This window comes from Piliocolobus tephrosceles, chromosome 3 (assembly GCF_002776525.5).
Source record: "Piliocolobus tephrosceles isolate RC106 chromosome 3, ASM277652v3, whole genome shotgun sequence".
Lineage (NCBI taxonomy): Eukaryota > Metazoa > Chordata > Mammalia > Primates > Cercopithecidae > Piliocolobus > Piliocolobus tephrosceles.
Window position 1 is genome coordinate 138,600,424 of NC_045436.1, and position 22,113 is coordinate 138,622,536.

General features: G+C 38.9%; 1 protein-coding gene across 3 annotated transcripts in view; it reads right to left on the bottom strand.

Moving 5' to 3' along the window:
- The window catches only part of GABRB1 (gamma-aminobutyric acid type A receptor subunit beta1), a 390,802-nt gene that overhangs the window by 7,663 nt on the left and 361,026 nt on the right, over positions 1–22,113 (bottom strand). For 2 of the 3 annotated variants that reach the window (XM_026455819.2, XM_026455821.1), the window contains 3 exons: positions 20,394–20,531; positions 20,139–20,291; positions 17,001–17,245 (listed from right to left, as the gene is read on the bottom strand). In XM_026455819.2, the coding sequence (XP_026311604.1) occupies positions 17,001–17,245; positions 20,139–20,291; positions 20,394–20,531 (536 nt within the window). The remainder of the gene's footprint in view (positions 1–17,000; positions 17,246–20,138; positions 20,292–20,393; positions 20,532–22,113) is intronic. The other variant, XM_026455820.1, reaches the window with a different exon arrangement.

The following is a 22,113-nucleotide window of genomic DNA, read 5'->3' on the forward strand; positions in this document are numbered from 1 at the left end:
GTTCTGTTCCATTGGTCTATATCTCTGTTTTGGTACCAGTACCATGCTGTTTTGGTTACTGTAGCCTTGTAGTATAGTTTGAAGTCAGGTAGCATGACGCCTCCAGCTTTGTCCTTTTGACTTAGGATTGTCTTGGCAATGCAGGCTCTTTTTTGGTTCCATATGAACTTTAAAGCAGTTTTTTCCAATTCTGTGAAGAAACTCATTGGTAGCTTGATGGGGATGGCATTGAATCTATAAATAACCTTGGGCAGTATGGCCCTTTTCACGATATTGATTCTTCCTATCCATGAGCATGGTATGTTCTTCCATTTGTTTGTGTCCTCTTTTATTTCACTGAGCAGTGGTTTGTAGTTCTCCTTGAAGAGGTCCTTTACATCCCTTGTAAGTTGTATTCCTAGGTATTTTATTCTCTTTGAAGCAATTGTGAATGAAAGTTCCTTCATGATTTGGCTCTCTGTTTTTCTGTTACTGGTGTATAAGAATGCTTGTGATTTTTGCACATTAATTTTGTATCCTGAGACTTTGCTGAAGTTTCTTATCAGCTTAAGGAGATATTGGGCTGAGACAATGGAGTTTTCTAAATATACAATCATGTCATCTGGAAACAGGAACAATTTGACTTCTTCTTTTCCTAACTGAATACCCTTTATTTCTTTCTCTTGCCTGATTGCCCTAGCCAGAACTTCCAACACTATGTTGAATAGGAGTGGTGAGAGAGGGCCTCCCTGGCTTGTGCCAGTTTTCAAAGGGAATTTTTCCAGTTTTTGCCCATTCAGTATGATATTAGCTGTGGGTTTGTCATAAATAGCTCTTATTATTTTGAGGTACGTTCCATCAATACCAAATTTATTGAGCGTTTTTAGCATGAAGGGCTGTTGAATTTTGTCAAAAGCCTTTTCTACATCTATTGAGATAATCATGTGGTCTTTGTCTTTGGTTCTGTTTATATGCTGGATTACGTTTATTGATTTGCTAATGTTGAACCAGCCTTGCATCCCAGGGATGAAGCCCACTTGATCATGGTGGATAAGCTTTTTGATGTGCTGCTGAATCCGGTTTGCCAGTATTTTATTGAGGATTTTTGCATCGATGTTCATCAGGGATATTGGTCTAAAATTTTCTTTTTTTGTTGTGTCTCTGCCAGGCTTTGGTATCAGGATGATGTTGGCCTCATAAAATGAGTTAGGGAGGATTCCCTCTTTTTCTATTGATTGGAATAGTTTCAGAAGGAATGGTACCAGCTCCTCCTTGTACCTCTGGTAGAATTCAGCTGTGAATCCATCTGGTCCTGGACATTTTTTGGTTGGTAGGCTATTAATTGTTGCCTCAATTTCAGAGGCTGCTATTGGTCTATTCAGGGATTCAACTTCTTCCTGGTTTAGTCTTGGAAGAGTGTAAGTGTCCAGGAAATTATCCATTTCTTCTAGATTTTCTAGTTGATTTGCATAGAGGTGTTTATAGTATTCTCTGATGGTAGTTTGTATTTCTGTGGGGTCCGTGGTGATATCCCCTTTATCATTTTTTATTGCGTCTGTTTGATTCTTCTCTCTTTTCTTCTTTATTAGTCTTGCTAGCGGTCTGTCAGTTTTGTTGATTTTTTCAAAAAACCAACTCCTGGATCCATTGATTTTTTGGAGGGTTTTTTTGTGTCTCTATCTCCTTAAGTTCTCTGATCTTAGTTATTTCTTGCCTTCTGCTAGCTTTTGAATGTGTTTGCTCTTGCTTCTCCAGTTCTTTTAATTGTGATGTTAGAGTGTCAATTTTAGATCTTTCCAGCTTTCTCTTGTGGGCATTTAGTGCTATAAATTTCCCTCTACACACTGCTTTAAATGTGTCCCAGAGATTCTGGTATGTTGTATCTTTGTTCTCATTGGTTTCAAAGAACATCTTTATTTCTGCCTTCATTTCATTATGTACCCAGTAGTCATGCAGGAGCAGGTTGTTCAGTTTCCATGTAGTTGAGTGGTTTTGATTGAGGTTCTTAGTCCTGAGTTCTAGTTTGATTGCACTGTGGTCTGAGATACAGTTTGTTATAATTTCTGTTCTTTTACATTTGCTAAGGATTGCTTTACTTCCAATTATGTGGTCAATTTTGGAATAAGTGTGATGTGGTGCTGAGAAGAATGTATATTCTGTTGACTTGGGGTGGAGAGTTCTATAGATGTCTATTAGGTCTGCTTGCTGCAGAGATGAGTTCAATTCCTGGATATCCTTGTTAACTTTCTGTCTCGTTGATCTGTCTAATGTTGACAGTGGAGTGTTGAAGTCTCCCATTATTATTGTATGGGAGTCTAAGACTCTTTGTAAGTCTCTAAGGACTTGCTTTATGAATTTGGGTGCTCCCGTATTGGGGGAATATATATTTAGGATAGTTAGCTGTTCCTGTTGAATTGATCCCTTTACCATTATGTAATGGCCATCTTTGTCTCTTTTGATCTTTGATGGTTTAAAGGCTATTTTATCAGAGACTAGGATTGCAACCCCTGCTTTTTTTTGCTCTCCATTTGCTTGGTAGATCTTCCTCCATCCCTTTATTTTGAGTCTATGTATGTCTCTGCATGTGAGATGGGTCTCCTGAATACAGCAGACTGATGGGTCTTGACTCTTTATCCAGTTTGCCAGTCTGTGTCTTTTAATTGGAGCATTTAGTCCATTAACATTTAAGGTTAATATTGTTATGTGTTAACTTGATCCTGCCATTATGATATTAACTGGTTATTTTGCTCGTTAGTTGATGCAGTTTCTTCCTAGCCTCGATGGTCTTTACATTTTGGCATGTTTTTGCAATGGCTGGTACCGGTTGTTCCTTTCCATGTTTAGGGCTTCCTTCAGGGTCTCTTGTAAGGCAGGCCTGGTGGTCACAAAATCTCTAAGCATTTGCTTATCTCTAAAGGATTTTATTTCTCCTTCACTTATGAAACTTAGTTTGGCTGGATATGAAATTCTGGGTTTAAAATTCTTGTCTTTAAGAATGTTGAATATTGACCCCCACTCTCTTCTGGCTTGTAGAGTTTCTGCTGAGAGGTCTGCTGTTAGTCTGATGGGCTTCCCTTTGTGGGTAACCTGACCTTTCTCTCTGGCTGCCCTTAAGATTTTTTCCTTCATTTCAACTTTGGTTAATCTGGCAATTATGTGTCTTGGAGTTGCTCTTCGCGAGGAGTATCTTTGTGGTGTTCTCTGTATTTCCTGAATTTGAATGTTGGCCTGCCCTACTAGGTTGGGGAAGTTCTCCTGGATGATATCCGAAGAGTGTTTTCCAACTTGGTTCCTTTTTCCCCCGCACTTTCAGGCACCCCAATCAGACGTAGATTTGGTCTTTTTTACATAATACCATACTTCTTGCAGGCTGTGTTCATTTCTTTTTCTTCTTTTTTCTTTAGATTTCTCTTCTCGCTTCATTTCATTCATTTGATCCTCAATCGCTGATAGTCTTTCTTCCACTTGATCAAGTCAGTTACTGAAGCTTGTGGATTTGTCACGTATTTCTCGTGTCATAGTTTTCATCTCTGTCATTTCATTTATGACCTTCTCTGCATTAATTAATGTAGCTATCAATTCTTCCACTCTTTTTTCAAGATTTTTAGTTTCTTTGCACTGGGTACGTAATTCTTCCTTTAGCTCTGAGAAGTTTGATGGACTGAAGCCTTCTTCTCTCATCTCGTCAAAGTCATTCTCTGACCAGCTTTGATCCATTGCTGGCAATGAGCTGCACTCCTTTGCAGGGGGAGATGCACTCTTATTTTTTGAATTTCCAGCTTTTCTGCCCTACTTCTTCCCCATCTTTATGGTTTTTATCTGCCTCTGGTCTTTGATGATGGTGACATACTGATGGGGTTTTGGTATAGGTGTTCTTCCTGTTTGGTAGTTTTCCATCTAATAGTCAGGACCCTCAGCTGTAGGTCTGTTGGAGATTGCTTGAGGTCCACTCCAGACCCTGTTTGCCTGGGTATCAGCAGCAGAGGTTGCAGAAGATAGAGTATTGCTGAACAGCGAGTGTACCTGTCTGATTCTTACTTGGAAGCTTCCTCTCAGGGTGTATTCCACCCTGTGAGGTGTGGGGTGTCAGACTGCCCCTAGTGGGGGATGTCTCCCAGTTAGGCTACTCAGGCATCAGGGACCCACTTGAGCAGGCAGTCTGTCCATTCTCAGATCTCAGCCTCCGTGTTGGGAGATCCACTGCTCTCTTCAAAGCTGTCAGACAGAGTCACTCGGGTCTGCACAGGACTCTGTTGCTTCCCCTGTTGTTTTTCAGCTGTGCCCTGTCCCAAGAGGTGGAGTCTACAGAGACAGGCAGGTTTTCTTGAGCTGCTGTGAGCTCCAGCCTGTTCCAGCTTCCCAGCGGCTTTGTTTACCTACTTAAGCCTCAGCAATGGCTGGTGCCCCTCCCCCAGCCTGGATGCTGCCTTGCGGTTTGATCGCAGACTGCTGTGCTAGCAATGAGGGAGGCTCTGTGGCCGTGGGACCCTCCCGGCCAGGTGTGGGTATAATCTCCTGGTGTGCCCATTTCCTTAAAGCACAGTATTGGTGTGGGAATTACCCGATTTTCCAGGTGTTGTGTGTCTCAGTTCGCCTGGCTAGGAAAAGGGACTCCCTTCCCCCTTGCGCTTCCCAGGTGAGGCGATGCCTCGCCCTGCTTCAGCTCTCGCTGGTAGGGCTGCAGCAGCTGACCAGCACCGATTGTCCGGCACTCCCCAGTGAGATGACCCCAGTACCTCAGTTGAAAATGCAGAAATCACGGGTCTTCTGTGTCCCTGGCTCGGGGAGTTGGAGACTGGAGCTGTTCCTATTGGCCGTCTTGCTCCGCCCCCCGGATAATCATTTAAAATGTTAACAGTAGTTCATGCATTCAGTCATTCATTTATTCAATCAATGTTTACTGAGTGCCTACTATGCCTTAGGCACTGTTCCAGACACTGATGAAGACATCAGCCTCGCCATAAGCAATAGAACATCATGTCCCTCATTTTATAAATTCAGAGATCTCAACAAATAAAGCCTCTTGATGGTATAGTCTCCTGTACAAACACTGGAACCCTGACCCGCTATTGATTCTAAATATTTTACTGGAGAAATACTATGACCTCTTTCAAATGCAGGTTGTCAGTGCCCTTTCCAAGAGCCTCTTTGAAGTTTGCTCTCTTGCAACCACGATGTCCACCTTCTTCTTGCCTGCCGTGCCTTTCTCTCATCTCCTTCCTGAACATAATGACACCCAGCCTTAAGGCCTGCTGATCCCAGACAAATCTTACAGGGGCTCTCATATAAAGAAAGGCCTGGAATTTTATTTCATAAAGACCTGAGATGGCAGGGACAATCCAGCTTCTGGCTGGCAAACACTTTCCTTCCTTCCTCCAGTGCACTGCTTATAAACCACGTTATCTGGTTTTTAAATTCTAACTGTGATGACACAACAATCCTGGGAAGATGGTGGTGAGCAAAACAGACAAGTTTCTTGAAATACTGGTGTTCACGTTGTTATGGAGGAAAATGGTCAATACCATCTCTCCTCCTAAAATTAGTTTTTTAAAAATCAGGTAACGTTATGAAGAAAGCAAAATAGCTGCATGTATCTTGTAATGTATTTAGGAAAATATGACCAATTGGTGATTTTGTGCATATTTTTCTTAACATTATATTCATGCTCACATTTCATTATGACAAGGGAAAAATCTAAAGTAATTCACATTTCCTTATTTTCTCCTGGACCTTACTACAGAAGAACCTAAAGGATAGTGCTGCATGGATGTTTAGAGGCATCTAAATCTCAAAATGGCCAGAGCAGAACTCTTGATCTTCTCTCTTCCCATCCAACTTGTTCCTTCCCCTGAGTGTCCCATTAGAATGTTACTCCAAGGGGGCAGGGATTTTGTATTATTAACAAACGTTTCCCCAAAGCCAAGAAAAGTATTTGGCATATAGAAGCATTCAATAAATATCTTTGAAATGAATGAATGGGGATAAATACATTGGGTATAGTGGTTAATTTTGTGTGTCAACTTGGCTAGGCTGTGGTTTCCAGTTAGGTAAAACACTAGTTTAGATGTTGCTGAGAAGGTATTCTGTAGATGTGATTGGCATTTACAGTTACTGTAAGTAAAGGAGATTACACTCGATAATGTGGGTGGGCCTCATGTTATTGATTGAAAGCATTGAGAGCAAAAACTGAGGTTTCCAGGAAAAGAAGAAATTCTGTCTCCACACTGTACTGTAGAAACGTTGGCCAAGTTTCCAACATGCCCTGCAGATTTCAGGCTAAAGATTGCAACATCAGCTCTCATCTGAGTTTCCACACTGCAACCTGCCTGACAGATTTTGGACTTGCCAGCTTCCACAATTGCAAGAAATGATTCCTTAAAATAAATCTCTTATTATACGTATGTTGGTTCTGTTCCTATTGGTTCCGTTTCTCTGAAGAGCCCTGACTGACACAAAAGGCATGCCAAAAATCATAAGGTGATTCTCAAATGACTGAAGTCCAGAGAACACTGATGTGATGGCTGTACTATTTCTTTCCTTAACAGAAATCTGAAGCAAATATGCAGATTTATTTTCTGACTTGGGTTCAGCCTTTCTTCTGTCCCTTCCATCTCACTCACTCTCTCCTCTCTGCTTCAACATCCTCAGTGAGTGCCTTAGGCTGTGAAAAATGTTGCCACTCACAGAATTGAACTGCTGTGGATATTTTCAATATATAAATATAGCTGAACTCATTTTAGTGTAATTGGAATAAAATATAATCTTGTTTTCAGTGGCAGTTTTAAAGCCCTGTCGAGGAATACCTCTGGGCTCAATCTACTTTGCACTTGCGAGCCAATTCAATTAGATTCGTATTTACTGAGTGGTTCTGAAGCACGGAGCAGGAAACCAAGTGAAGTGGGGCTGGCTACAGAATAAGCTAATTCACTGTCCTCAAGAAGCCTACACTCTACTTAGTGAAGCCAACCAGTGTGAACGGCTGCCTTCCCTTGTAGAGAACACACAGTTGCAACAACCCAGCTTCCATCTTCCCATCCCTCTAATAGAATGTGCTGTATTGGCTGTTGCTGTCAGTCACTTGCTCTCACCAGGGCTGCCAAACCCTGATCTCAGCCTGGAATTCCTGAAACCTTTTATACGGGGAGGAGATGGGAGGTTCTGATGATGCTTTGCATGTCTCTTTGCATGTCCTGAAAGCTTGTGGCAGAAGTGGAAACTTTATTATCATTTTGAGAAGGAACAGAAGATTAAGTGCAAATTTACATAAGTCTAAGACAAATAAATTATATTATCCAGGAAATAGAAAAGGAAAAAAAAAAAAAAAGAAACAAAAATAAAATGAAACAACTGGCAATTTTCCGGAACATTACTCAGGTAGATACATTTATCCTGGATTCCTTTCTTTTCCTTATTTCTCCCATTCCATGTTTTAGTAGGTCCAAATTGCTCTACTTTTAAACACATCCAGATTCTGTTCACTTTTTTCTTTCTTTTTTTAGTATTTATGAGCACATAGCAGGTGTGTTCCATGTCTTCTTCTTTCCACCATCACCTCTTGCATCTTAAATGATCTTCCTCTTTCCAGCAATGTTGCCCTGTGGTCCTTTCTCTGCATAGAAGCTCGAGTGATCATTTAACAATATAAACAGGGTGACAGAGCGAGACTCCACCTCAAAGAAAAAAGAAAAATGCAAAACAGGCCGGGTGCAGCAGCTCACGCAGGTAATCCCAGCACTCTGGGAGGCCAAGGTGGGCTGATCACCTGAGGTCAGGAGTTCTAAACCAGCCTGGCCAACATGGCGAAACCCCGTCTCTACTAAAAATGCAAAAATTAGCCGGGTGTGGCGGCAGGCGCCTGTAGTCCCAACTACTCAGGGAGGCTGAGGCATGAGAATTGTTTGAACCCGGGAGGCAGATGTTGCAGTGAGTCAAGATTGCACCACTGCACTCCAACCTAGGCGATAGAGGGAGACTCTGTCTTAATAAAAAAAAAAAAAAGAAAAAGTAAAATCAATGATGTCTATTTATATCGTCTGTTTACTCTGTGTATATCTTCTAGTTACTTTCCAAGACATAGAATGAATTCCAAATTTCTTACCCTAGTCCAAAAAGCACCATGTGGTTTGGTTCCTGTGGGTACCTCAGCCCTCATTTCCTACCAGGCTGCTTTTCAGCACCGCACCAGCCACACCAGCCTTATTTTGGCTGTCTCTTGATGCTCCTAAGTCCACAGGGCATTCTCATCTGCTATGCTTCTCTTGTGCAATGCTGTTTCTTGCCTACATTGTCACCTGGCTAGCTTTTCATCATTTTCTTTACCACATTTATCATCATCTGAGTGTGTTTATTCACATATTTATCAATTCCCTCAACTGGAATATAAGCTCCAGGAGAGCAGGTGCTTTTTTGTTATTCATCACTACTCGGTATGTCCTCCTTGCTTTTCCAGAACTGAGCCTAAGATACATTTTGCTGAGTAAATGTCTGCAGAATGGGGAAATCTGAAGCTTACACTTTGAGCCATCTCTCTGAGCTCTGAGTTTCAATGGCCAAGGTCACCTGCAGAGGTGGCTAGAATCTCTGGGATCTCCAGGGTTGTGGTTCTCAGACATTGAGGTGTATCTGAATGAATTGGGAAGCTTGCTAAAAACACCAATTTGAGTTAATCTCATTTTAGATTGATCCTGCTAGTCTATATTCCACCCCAACATCCCAAGGGTCCTAGTAGGTAGTGGTGGATGCCTATTAGTTTGACCTATCTGATTCCATTCTACCTTCCTGTGATGATAATGCCCTGATATTCTTTTGGTTCATGTGGTTGAAGTATGCCTGATTGCATCTTCTAGGTTCTAGGGACACGCATGTGATCCAGACCTGGGCATTTAGCATTTTCATCTTCCTGGTGAGAAGAATTGACTTCTCCATGAAAATATGACAAGTCTGTGCAAAAAGACTCAATCCTGGGCCTTTTTTTATTAGAACTATTGGGTATAAGAAATAATTTTGTGCTAGGGTCAAAGAGATTTGACACTATAAACTTGGAACTTTGGTACTACCATGAGGGAAGGGTCAAAACAAAGTTAATATAAAAGAAAGCAGAATTAAGAGATGAAGAGAGATACTTCTGACAAATTGTTTGGGCACCTGGAACAGGACATGTGTAACTAGGACTATGCTGCAACCTTTCTAGTTGTGTGGACCAATAAATCCCTTTCCCTCCTCTTTTATTCTTAAACTAGTTAAATAAAATAGACTTCTTTCTTGTTCACCAAAAGAGTTCTAGATATCTGGGTAGAGAAAAAAATAGAAAATAAAAGACAGAGATTCCTAAAAAGGAAAATTAGACTTTTGAAGACTGGAGATAGGATAGGATTAAATCAAGGCTAGAGAACAAAAAGTGAAAGAAGCCAGATTTGGGCAGGGGTTTGAGGAATAAAGAAGTTCATGAACTATCAACACAGGCTGTCAGTAGAAATTCTGGATGTTAGGTTTAGATGGTGAAAGTTTCATCAAAGGCAGGATGAGTTTTCTAGTTGGTCTGAAGGCCTAGGCTCAAAGGCTGACAGATATGGAGCTGTTTCAAGCTGGACCTAAAGACAGAGCTGTATACCTTTACAATGCCCACCTGCACCTGCACATTGCATTCTGGAATTAACCACAATACAGAGCTGATTCACATTTAGAAAGTTGTCTGTAAGTGTTTGGGTGACTCACGATGGAGAACAGGAATGGGAGAGAAGAGGCCAGATCACAATACTAACATCTGATTCTAAGGGAAAACAATCTATTTCTTGAGTATTGGGGATACAACCACATATTTGGTATTGTGAAAGGAAAGTAAATCTTGGGGCCCCAAAATCACCAAGCTAAAGGCAAAAGTCAAACTGGGAACTGCTTAGGTACACCTGCCTCCCATTCTATTCAAAGTTACCCCTCTGCTCACTGAGGTAAATGCATATCTGATTGCCTTCTTTGGAGAGGCTAATCAGAAACTCAAAAGAATGCAACCATTTGTCTCTTATCTACCTATGACCTGGAAGCCCTCTCCCTGCCTCGAATTGTCCCTCCTTTCCAGATCGAACAAATGTTCATCTTACATATGTTGATTGATGTCTCATGTCTCCCTAAAATGTATAAAGCTGTGCTCTGACCACCTTGGGCATATGTCGATGGGACTTAATGAGGCTGTGTCAAAGGCACACGTCCTCAACCTTGGCAAAATAAACTTTCTAGGTTAACTAAGACATATCTCAGATACTCAGGGTTCACAGTATGAATCTTTGGCAGATATCCTCTGGTGTCCCCCGTGACACAGAATGACTGAATCGGTATCTGCTCACAGACCACCCAAGCTACAATTTCAGCCATTTCATTATTTGCAAATGGACAGGCATTGTGGCCAGTATATACAACTGAACAAGTTCCAGATGAGTATAAAAGTGGCCCAGAGGTAGCTTACTTAAAGCCTAGTCGTACTGTGAAATCTATCTTTCAAAACTCTAAATACCATCTCTAGTTTCAAATGATGCCTGAGGGGCTTATGAATCTACAGTCTTTATCACCTTAGAGGTTGAAACTCTCCTAATGTCTGGATCTAGCATCTGCACTGATATAAAAAGATGCTTCAGAGCAGCTGGAGGAAATATAAATCAAGACAAAGCAAGCACTCCTGAAGCTTCAGTACAAATACCCCTTGACCTAGCTGCCCAGCCAGAGCTATCAAAAGTAATGTGTAATAACTGAACAAGGCCACTCTATGCTCCAGTGAACCAAGGCAAATACTGAGGAAATCCTTCAAATGAAAATTGTCTGGGACCAGGGCACAGATGTCATTTAAATTTAACTGTTTACAAGCATCTGAAAGTAGAGGATCGTCCAACCATTGTATTTAAAAAAATTAATAGTCTTTTTTATATTTTTGAGTTTAACTGGCGGGTAGCAATTTAAAATACCACGCAGTTTGCATTATGAATGTACTGCTGAAATGACACATTGAATAGATGAAGCAAATACTTGCTTTGTTATTGACATGTTATCCATCTGGGCTTTTGGTTTTCGAGGAGGATAAGAAAGTTAGGAACTACAAAACCTAAGCAGGTGCAGGGATGATTATAACTTGCATGAGATGGTAATGCTGTATTATTATCCCACCTAAATATGAAGAAGTTTATAAAATTGATACAGGAGATAGAAAGAAATTATTTAGACAGATAGTAAGGGCAACAGAGTCCTTGGTGGAATTTCTGTTTCAGCAAAAAGCAGCCCCCAAAATCGTTTCTTTTCTAACAAACAGCAGCCTGAAAAATCAAGCTGTAGACATAGGTAAGGAAGTTGGAAGCTTTCACGGTGAATGCTGGCAGCTGTGCCAGTGGAAAAGGGCTACCTGGAAGCCAGGTATGTTCAACATGAAGGCTCCATCTTCTCTTTCCTTTGTCATCCCATGTACAGTACAGAGAAGCAGGCAACATGGCTCCATCCAGGTAGAGAACCCATTTGCATAATAAAAAATTAGAGTGGGGTGGCTAGCTCTTTCGCACACTATGCAAATGGCCCATCTAGCCTTAACCAGTTTTTTGAGCCTTATGCAAATGGCAGACCTGGTCTGACTAATCTTTCATGCCATATGTAAATCAGACACTGCCTCCTCTTATTCAACTATAAAACCTATTGCATTTCACCACAGACCAGAAGACCCGCTTGGGACCCCTCTCTCTGCAGGAGAGAGTGTTTCTCTTTCTTTCACCTACTAAACCTCTGCTCTTAACCTCACTCCTTGTGTGACTGCGTCCTTGATTTCCTTGGCATGAGACAATGAACCCTGGGCAGTCCCAGATGAACAGTGCCATTTCAAAATCTTAGCCATAATGCTCCTTTGAAGATTACCTGTGATGCTATATGGCACTGTGATTCAAAAAGAATACCAGAGGTTGATATAAAGCATACTTAATTTTTTTTTTGAAAATAAAAATGATAGGAACAGTAAGACAGTCTGGAGCAGAAGCTGAAGTGGAGTATAGTCTCTTTTTCTTACTTATTATGAATACGTAAGAATTTTTATAAAACATAATGTAACACTGAATGCTTTGTGTGGTTTCTAAAAACATCTTAAATGGAGAACAACTCTCCAGTATTTATTAATTAATTAATTCATTCATTTAACAAGTACTTATTTGGTATCTACCTTTTAGCTACTAAGGAAAGAACAATAAATGTAATAGACAAGGGCCCTGGGGTGTATAATTGGGAAGCTGTAGCTTAATAAGAGAAACAGATTTTAAAAGATAATTATACAAATAAACATATACTCACTCATGGAAGTCCTATTGTGGAAAAGCACAGGATCCCATGAGAACAATTAACAGAGATACCAAATAATAAATCAAGAGTAAGGGTATCTATTAAGGCAACCCCAAAGTAGTAGCATTTATGGTAAGCACTGCTACAATTGAGAAATTGAGAAAAGCCCAATATGACCTTCAATTTCGCTAATCCTTTTTTCTGTTGTATACAATGTGATGTTAATTCATCTAGTAAAAATTTCAATTCTGTGATTTCCATTGTCCTACTTTTATACTTCCAGTTATCTTCTGAAACTCCCCATTTCTTCATATACCATATCAATTTTTCCTATGGACTTTATTTTAAACTTTTTATTTGGAAATTATTATAGATTCCTAGAAAGTTGTGAAGATAGCACAGAGGGGCCCCATGTACCCCCCACCCAGATTCTCCAACTGGTTACATCTTACATAACTATGATATAATATGAAAACCAGGAAAGTGACATTGACATAAAGTGTGTACAGTTCTGTGTAACTTTATTGGATATATAGATTCATGTAACAAGCATTCCAATTAAGTTACAGAACTATTCCATCACTGCAATGATCTCCCTCACGCTACTTCTTTATAATCAGTCACAACCATCCACATCCTTCCCCACTATCACTAACTCCTGGCACCCACGAATCTGTTCTTCATCTCTATAATTTTGTTATTTCAAGAGTGTTATATAAATGGAATAATACAGTATTATAACCTTTTAATACTGGCTTTTTTTCACTCAATCTAATGCCCTTGAGAGACATCCAAATTTTTGTGTGTATCAATAGCTCATTTCTTTTTTGTTGGACTAGTACTCCATAGTATGAATATACCACAGTTTGTTTAACCATTCATCTGTTGTAGGATATTTTGGCTATTTCCAGTTTTGGGCTATTTCTTATGAACTTTTAAATACATTAATTATAGTTATTTATACTAATTATCTTTTAGGCTAACATTTGAGACTTTTACTGCTCTGTTTCTATTGACAAATGTTTTTATCTTAATGATGATCACATTTTCCTGTTTCTTCTCGTGTCTAGTAATTTTTTACTATATATTAGATATTTTGAATGATATAGAGCACCATAGAGACTCTAGATTCTGCTATCTCCCCCAAAGAATGTTGAGTTCAGTTTGGTAGGCAGTTATATGACTAACATATTACCCAGAATATGTGGAGAATTGGTTTTATGTGTCATTAGGGTGAGCCTACTTTAGGTTTTCCCTTAACCCAAGGGGAATCCCTTATCCTTGTGACTTATCCTTTATTCTTAAGGTGTAAGCCTCTTGAGATTTTTATGGAAAACCTAATGTGCTCACCACCCCCACACTCCCCAACAGGCTGGACTCAAACTCCAAACTCTGACTTTTATATGGTGGACAGTAACTAAAATCTCGATTTGTTTTTCTTTCCCCCAGCTTCTAGCTATTTTTTCTTTCTGCACTCCTTGGTATTTAACCTGTACATTTGTAGTTCAGGGATCAAGCTGGGGATGTTTACACTCAGGTGTCAAGTTTCTGCTATGGATCACTTCTGAAATTTCCAGGAACTCTGGAAGAATCAAAGTCCATGATCTGACTCCTCAGGCCAATAAAATGTCAGTTTCTGCAGAAGTTTTGCTGTCCCACATTCGTCAGCCTGGGACATGGCTTCAGGAGAAAAGCTGTATAAACATGGATTTCACACAGTGTGGTTCCTTTCTTTTGAAGGTTGATTCTCTTTTATCTTTTGCTTGTTTTGTTACTCTCGCATGTCTTAAAGCAGATTTCTAAAAATGTGCTCACAGTTTATTATTTGTATCAACAGGAGGATGAGTCTGATAACAAGTATTCTGCCCTGTTTCAATATGATTTGTTTTTGAATTTTGTCATAATTATGTCTATTTTTCTGTGGAAACACTCCAGCCCCTTTCCAGCTTCCCATTGATCTCACTGAGAGCCACCTCCATCCAGCAATAAGATCCTCCACATTTACCATCCTTCAACTTGTCTGTGTGACCTGATTCTTCCCCCCTGGACTCCAGACAAGAACCTGGGACCAAAGAGGCACTGAGCTGGTTAACACTTAAGCTATCTGCAGATGGCAGAGCTAAAGGAGCACTGTAACACACCTACTGGGGCTTGGGGAATCTCAGGCACCCACCTCTAGATGCTACCATGGGGCCAGAACCCAAAAGCGCTGGCCCTGGCTCCCACACTTGTCCATCTTCATGCTCACCCCTCCCATAGGTTTTGAGTTTGTGGCAGCCCAACAGATGAGCAGATCAGGGAACTCTCCTGTTTCAATTTATTTACTCTCCCTAGAGAACATTGCTTTTCAGCACTGAAGGGCCCTGCTTTCTTCATTATACTTTCCTAAATTCTACTTATCTTTGAGTATCCATCCAGTTCATGCCTTCTGAATTTTCCCAACACTGAAACTATTCCACCTCCTTTGGGTAGGGTTTTCCCCCATGACTTATCAATTAACACACATTCCAAGCTGTGCAGAGGATGAACTAGTATGTTTGGAAGGCAACTGAGATGAGGATGGGAATAGAAAAGAGGTGGCCTCCCAAAATACTTTTAAAACTGGTATGGTTACAAGCAGACATCGGGAAGCTGCTTCTTTTCAGGTATACACCTCAAACTAACTGTGTCCTGTCTCATTTTATAATCACCTCATATGAGTATAATATTCTTATCACAACAAGATCAGAAGATTCTTGAGGGCAAATATCTTGTCTACTTCTCTTCCCATAGCACTGAACATAGTGCCTCACACAAAGATAGAAGTTTATTTGATGTGTTCCTTTGAATTTTAACCACTTGGCTGAATCTCTAAGTTTTCTTTGCTAATTTTTCAAACAGTGTTTGTCCAAACTTTTGTCATACTAAAGAGCATGAAGATACACCCTGAAAATTTGTAATTTGGCCTAAGCTTAATTATCCAACCACATTTCACACTATTCTGCTTTCTCCCTCACTAACTCTGCTCTTGCTCTACTGGTCTTCTCTCAGTATTTAAACACACAGGAATTCCTGCCTCAGAGCCTATGCACTTGCTATTTCGTTTACCTAGAACGGATATGGCATGGTTAGCTGTTTCTTGTCACATAGGTCTCAGATCAAATCATTCCACAGAGAGGTCTTACCAAAGTATCCTGCTCCCTTAAATCTGACCCAAATACTCTCTTGTTCAGTACTCTGTTTTCCTTTTTTATATTATTATTATTTTAAGACAGAGTCTCATTCTGTCACCCAGACTGGGTGCAGTGGCGCAATCTCTATTCATTGTAACATTTGCCTTCCGGGTTTAAGCAATCCTCCCATCTCAGCCTCCCATGTAGCTGGGACTACAGGCAAACACCAAAATACCTGGCTAATTTTTATATTTTTTGTAGAGACGAGGTTTTGCCATGTTGCCCACGCTGGTCTCAAACTCCTAGGCTCCAGTGATCTACCTGCCTCAGCCTCCCAAAGTGCTGGGATTACAGATATGAGTCACTGTTTTACTTTCTTTTTAGCACTTACTAGTAACTAAAAGTATCCTCTTAATATTTGTTTGTGTTTATTGCCTATCTTCTCATGTTAGAACCTAAGGTCCATGAGGGTGAGGAATTTTGTCTCATTCACACCAGTATCCCAAATACCTAGATCAGTGCCTAAATGAACAGTTGTCACCCTGCGTGCTATCTTGAAAACAATTTGAGGTAGATACACATGTCAATGTCCTTAATGGTAAATTGGTTTCAGTGAAAAATGGCTCAGAGGTAGAGGCTACAGAGATGTTTTTAAAGAATAAACAGGGCCGGGCACAGTGGCTCACACCTGTAATTCCAGCACTTTGAGAGGCTGAGGCGGGACGATCACGAGGTCACATCGAAACCATCCTGGCTAACACGGTGAAACCCCGTCTCTACTAAAAAATACAAAAAGTTAGCCAGTGGTGGCGGGTGCCTGTAGTCCCAGCTCTCAGGAGGCTGAGGCAGGAGAATGGCGTGAACCTGGGAGGCGGAGCTTGCAGTGAGCCGAGATCATGCCACTGCACTCCAGGCTGGGCGACAGAGCAAGACTCCATCTCAAAAAAAAAAAAAAAAAAGAAAAAGAATAAACAGATCATCCATTTAAATTTAATTCCATCCAATGAGATCACAGGTTATAAGATGTACCAATGAGAAAAACTCAGTTCTTACAACAACTCTGTGAGATAGATGTACTATAATAATCTCCATTTTATGGATGAGGACACTGAGAGAAAAGGTTAGATAAAGACTTAAATAGGTTGATTTGGCTGAAGTTGTAAAGTCAGTAGGTGACTAAACTGGGAATGAAAACCAGGCAGTTTGTTTTCAGTCTGTGGTTATGGCCACTGTGCCTCATCTGCATTTAGGAGTGCAAAGTGTATTCACTTCAGTTCTCTCATGTGTTTACCATGCAAATCTAGCATGGTTACTTTACATATGCTTTTACAAATGGTTTAGAATAAACAATAATGGACTTGGGGTTGAGTTCCAGGATATATTACTAATCAATATAACCCTCAATCTAACTTCTTCATTCCTTAATCCCTGAATATGTAAAATGAAGGCTTGGTTGAGTCTTATTAAAGATAAACTAATATTTTATTAATTGTTTTGAAGATATGAGAGCCCTGGGCATCATGATGCTGACAAATTTAACAAGAATATTGTTAGGAATATTTAATATCTTACCTGGACTTTATTCATCTCCAATTTGTTCTTCTCATTGGCACTCTGGTCTTGTTTGCTAGCTCCCTTTTTCTGAGGGCCTTTCCCAAAGAAGATGTAATTTACAAAGGCATACTCCAGCAGAGCCAGGAACACAAACACAAAGCAGCCCATCAGATAAATATCAATCGCTTTGACATAAGGGATCTTTGGCAGGGTCTCCCTGAGGTGGGTGCTGATGGTTGTCATTGTAAGCACTGTCGTGATTCCTGTGAAAGAGAAAGACAACGCTTAGCTAAAGGCACCAGTATTAAGTTCCTTTTTCAAGATTGAAAGGACAGATGCCATTTGCCATTTTCTTATTCATGCCCCTGAGTGATCACAGTAGCATGATAAACCACTGAGCAAAAAGGGCAGATATTTTGAAAGACAAGGCATTAGTCTCCCTACATAGTCCATTAATGAATCATAAAATAGATTGTGTAGTTAATGAAGGGTTGAAAACATTTTTTTAATTGCACAAAATAAAAACAAAAGCAGATGGAAAAGTAGATCAAAATCCCATTGAAATCCTACTATTGAATGTCACTCACTTTATTACGTGACCACATTTTTCTTCTTCCTTTTCTCAGCATCTCATTCATTGTGCTCCTAAATTTGTCTTTGTGATACTAATCCCTATAGCATCCTCTACCAAATTGAAAGCTGCTGACTAGTTTGAGATCTACTTCATTCCATGAATCAACAGGACACCCAAATTACAAGGTCAATATTGCATTTTAAAATAATTATGTGTAATTCATAGCAAAACATCACCAAAAGAGGAAACATGAGAAATGTCATAATTTGTATCAAGTGCTTGATTTATGTATATTTTACATTTACTATTATCTTGTTACTTTGATATTTCAAATATTATCTATTTTCTTGGTTCCAGAACCTAGCATGAATTAGTTCCCTGATGTCAGAAAACAACTTCTTAAAAGTTTGAACTTGGATTTGTTAAAGAAGTTTAAGACTATAAGCTCATAAAGGACAGATATTGTTTTATTTACTTTGTTAAATATAGCATTCTTAATAGTATAACGTTTGCTAGCTGTATAATATATTTTGTGTTGATGATGGTGATGATGAATGATAACTGCGAAAAGCAAGAAGTGAAAAAGAAGTCAGAATCTAGTGTAGATATTGGTTCTACAATACTAATATTATACCTTTGTATAGTGTTGTACAGTTTTAAATAATTACAGTTATAAATTATCCTATATGGCTGTCATAACAGCCTGAAAATGATAAGGAGTGTATATTATTCTCATTTTATAACTGGGTAAACAGAAAATCTGAGATTAGTTATTTTATTTTAGGCCACCCAGCGAGGATCAAAAGAGCACAGAAATGTTACACAATAGCATTTAAAATAAGCAATGAGATGAAAAGGTAAACTCTAAAATTTGATAGAGGCTCTTAAAAATAAAGTCAGAAAGTATGGAATAGATAGTAAAGACAAAGGAAAACTTCCAAAGGGAATGGGAGGTAGCAAAATGAAATGAAGGAAAAAATAGTTTCGCATTCATTTGCCAATCAGATTATTCTAGATGTATAATCCCGGATTTGACTATTCAACTTTTAGAAGAACAGATAAAGCAGGAGGTCAGGACTGCCATACAAAAAATTAAAGTGGTTCAGATCAGTAATAAATTCTAATGTGCTGGACTGATATAAAATGCTATAATGAGCGGTCTTTCTTATTTCTTTAAAAAAATCTTTAAATTTCACCTGATATAACTCTAGCTAATGTGCTTCACAGAAATGAATGAGTCACTTACAAATTCACCAGTTGCATTTCTGCTTCTACTCCTTGTTTTACATTTTTAAGCAAAAAGTGTTAGTAAATGAATGCCATTTTAAATTATATGTTTTAAAATATCTCCAGTTTTACAGTCCAAAGAATAGCTTAAACAAGCACCTTTATATACTAACATCTCTAATATCTCTAATTAAAATAGTATTAGCTTTGAGGATAGAAGAGTAAAGAAAACCACAATTCATAACTTACTAGTTATTATTCTCTGCTGTGGACATCATCCACTGTTTTTTTCTTAAGTGTAGTATGTAGACATAACAATACTCATGTGCAAGTAATATATGCAGATACATATGTGTGATACTATTATTTGTTTGCTTTCTTTAATCTTAGGTTGTTCAAAGATTGATAAAGTGCTGCAAACACTTGACTTTGTGAGTTTTATGTATTCAGTCATTACAAGTAAGCTGTAGTGATGGCAATTAGCGTAGCTGTGAACAGGTATGCTGATCATCTAGTCCAGCTTAATAGTCTCCGAAATGAAGAGATGAAATATGTTAGCATAGCCAGAAATGTTATGTGTGTGAGTGTGTGTGTGTGAGAGAGAATTTGCCCCAGAAAGAAATAACTGAAATGGCTGTAGGATCAAATAGTGACACAGACTTGCACATCCCCAGATTCACCAGACAGACCTTACACATCCTAACCTTCCAAGGAATGCTTTAAAGTCTCAAACATAGCCCGTCAGCTTTCAGCAATTAATTAACCATGGCAGGATTAGTTCTAAATTTTGTTCCCCCAAGAAGGAAATCATTTTTACTCTGTCTTGACAACAGATTATTAATATAGCTGATGAATTGTCTGTGCCTTATTCAAGTGTAATAAGCTCCATTTAAAGGAGACTCAGCTTAATATGATTTAATTTTAGTTAGTATTCAAAGGATAGTATTTCTCAGCAATTGACAGCTTGTTGTTTAGTTTTCTCCAAATTCATTTGAAAATAGTGCATTGTGTATGTTCTTCACTGTTAAAAGCAGGGATTAAAGAGGAAGTCATCCCAAAGTTAGTAAAAATTAGCGTAATGAGAATTTAAAAATATATTCCATGAGACACTTAAGTAGTGCTAGATATAGTCCAAGATTTTTGTTTGTTTGTTTTGGTGAAATGCTAAAAAGATGGTACATTGTAGAATATTCATTGTAGACATGCTTACATTTAGATGTTTTATATTCAGGGACTCTTATGATGATCTCATTCTTTGGCTTGCTATAAGAGAGCCCTTCCCTCTAATTCCTGATATTGGTTATTTGTTTGAAAATAAAACCTGTTAGCTCTCTGCAGTGCTGAGAATGTATTACCTAGTGCGACTCTGGCTGCAGATGCATCATAGTTGATCCAAAAAGACACCCAGGACAGAATTGTAATCAGTGTAGAAGGCATGTAGGTTTGCAAAATGAAGTAACCAATGTTTCTCTTTAGACGAAAACTTAGTGACAGTCGTGGATATGCTCCTGAGTTGAGAAACGAAAGACAAGTAATCAGACCATCATTTGGTTGGAACCATCTTCTTCCTTTCACAGCACCTCTAGTACCTTTTGGGGAAACAACCTCACCTGTTGTGAACTCCACCTTCTTAGACACCATCTTGTAGTCAACAATTGAAAATTGAGGAAGTTCGATTTTATTAACACCAGTTACTGCCCCCTCTCCTCCATTCCAGTAAAACTCTATGTCATCAGTGGTATAGCCATCTGAAACCAACAAACACAGCACAGTTAAATAAAGTTTAGGAAATCATTTTGAATACCACCTGGGAGCTAGAGGAAAAATTCCCAGCAAAAAGGTGGTAAGGTGGCATTGCTTTAAATTAGGGTGGTATGCAGGTCTCATGTGGAGTGCTATTTCTGATGATTTGGTAGTAGCTGCATTGAAAGAATGGGTGCATCTGGCTTTAGTGGACTTAAGCTCTGGATCATTTAGTGATAGCTGAAGTCACTGATGCAAATTTATTCTTACTGTATCTATTAATGTGCATTCCTTGGTTAAATTGAGGGATGGCTGAATCCTAGGTACCTGGACATGGCTGTGGCTATGTGCTACTTAACAACAACAATCGCACAACAAGTAATAATAATTGAGCACATATTTGTTAAAAGGATAACAGATAGTGTGAAGAGATGAAGTATAATGAAAGACCAAGTTTATATATAGCCATTACATGATTAAGACATTAAAAACTGCATATTTCTTTTAGAAAATTTGGCAAGCTTTTATTCATATCCTTTGGTTATAGCTAATATTATTATAGTTAATATATGGGTAAAAGTCTTAGGACTATATAAATTCTTGATAATGCTTTTATATCTTTATACTTATGAGAGTGCACTTTAGTTAATTTAAGGGGAACGTATAGGGAACTGTAGATTGTAGTAGAAGGGTCTGTCCTCAGGTCTTCAGCATGAAGGCCCTACGCTGATGGCCTAATCTCTTCCTCTTCCTACTCTGCTCCCACCTGGCAGTGTTCTAGCTGAGTTATCATTATGTAACTTGCTGAGTTGATGGGTGCAGCACACCAACATGGCACATGTATACATAGGTCACAAACCTGCACGTTGTGCACACGTACCCTAGAACTTAAAGAATATAAAAAAAGAGTAACTTGCATAAAAGAATGTACGGATATATTTTTAAAATCTAAAAATAATTTAAGGCATATTTTACGACCACATTTTTCTCTACCAGCTAGAGACAAAGATCTTTCTTAATTTATTTTCTATTTAGGTTCACCTCAAATAAAAAAGCATAAAATCTTTTTTTCATTAGAATTGCTGGGGCTAGTGTTTCAAAGGTAACCACATCAGCTCTTTGTAGTGGACATCATGCTGACCTACTTTTGATTAAAGCCAGTAATACCTTTTCAAGAGATAGAAAATAATATATTTGATATTTAGAAGTTGAATGCCAGGTGCTAAAGGGTCACCATCAACTTGTCCTTGCTAGAATGTAAGAAATTTTAAGCTATTCTTCCCCACTCCCCTTCCCGCTTTTAAAAAGGAAAACAAAGCTATCTTAATTTTACTGCTTTAAACTGACTTCCAGATATAATCACCAGTGTTTGAAAGACTGAGACCCTCTTTACTATTGGACTTAGAATATTATCTACAGCGGACTAATTGGCATATTGGGGATTTTATCAAGTTTGGATATGATTCTGTAAGACTGATTCTAAAGATCTCCTTGAGAATTTGATTAAAACCTGCCAATAAAATCCACAGAAAATTATAGATAGATAGATAGATAGATAGATAGATAGATAGATAGATAGATAGATAG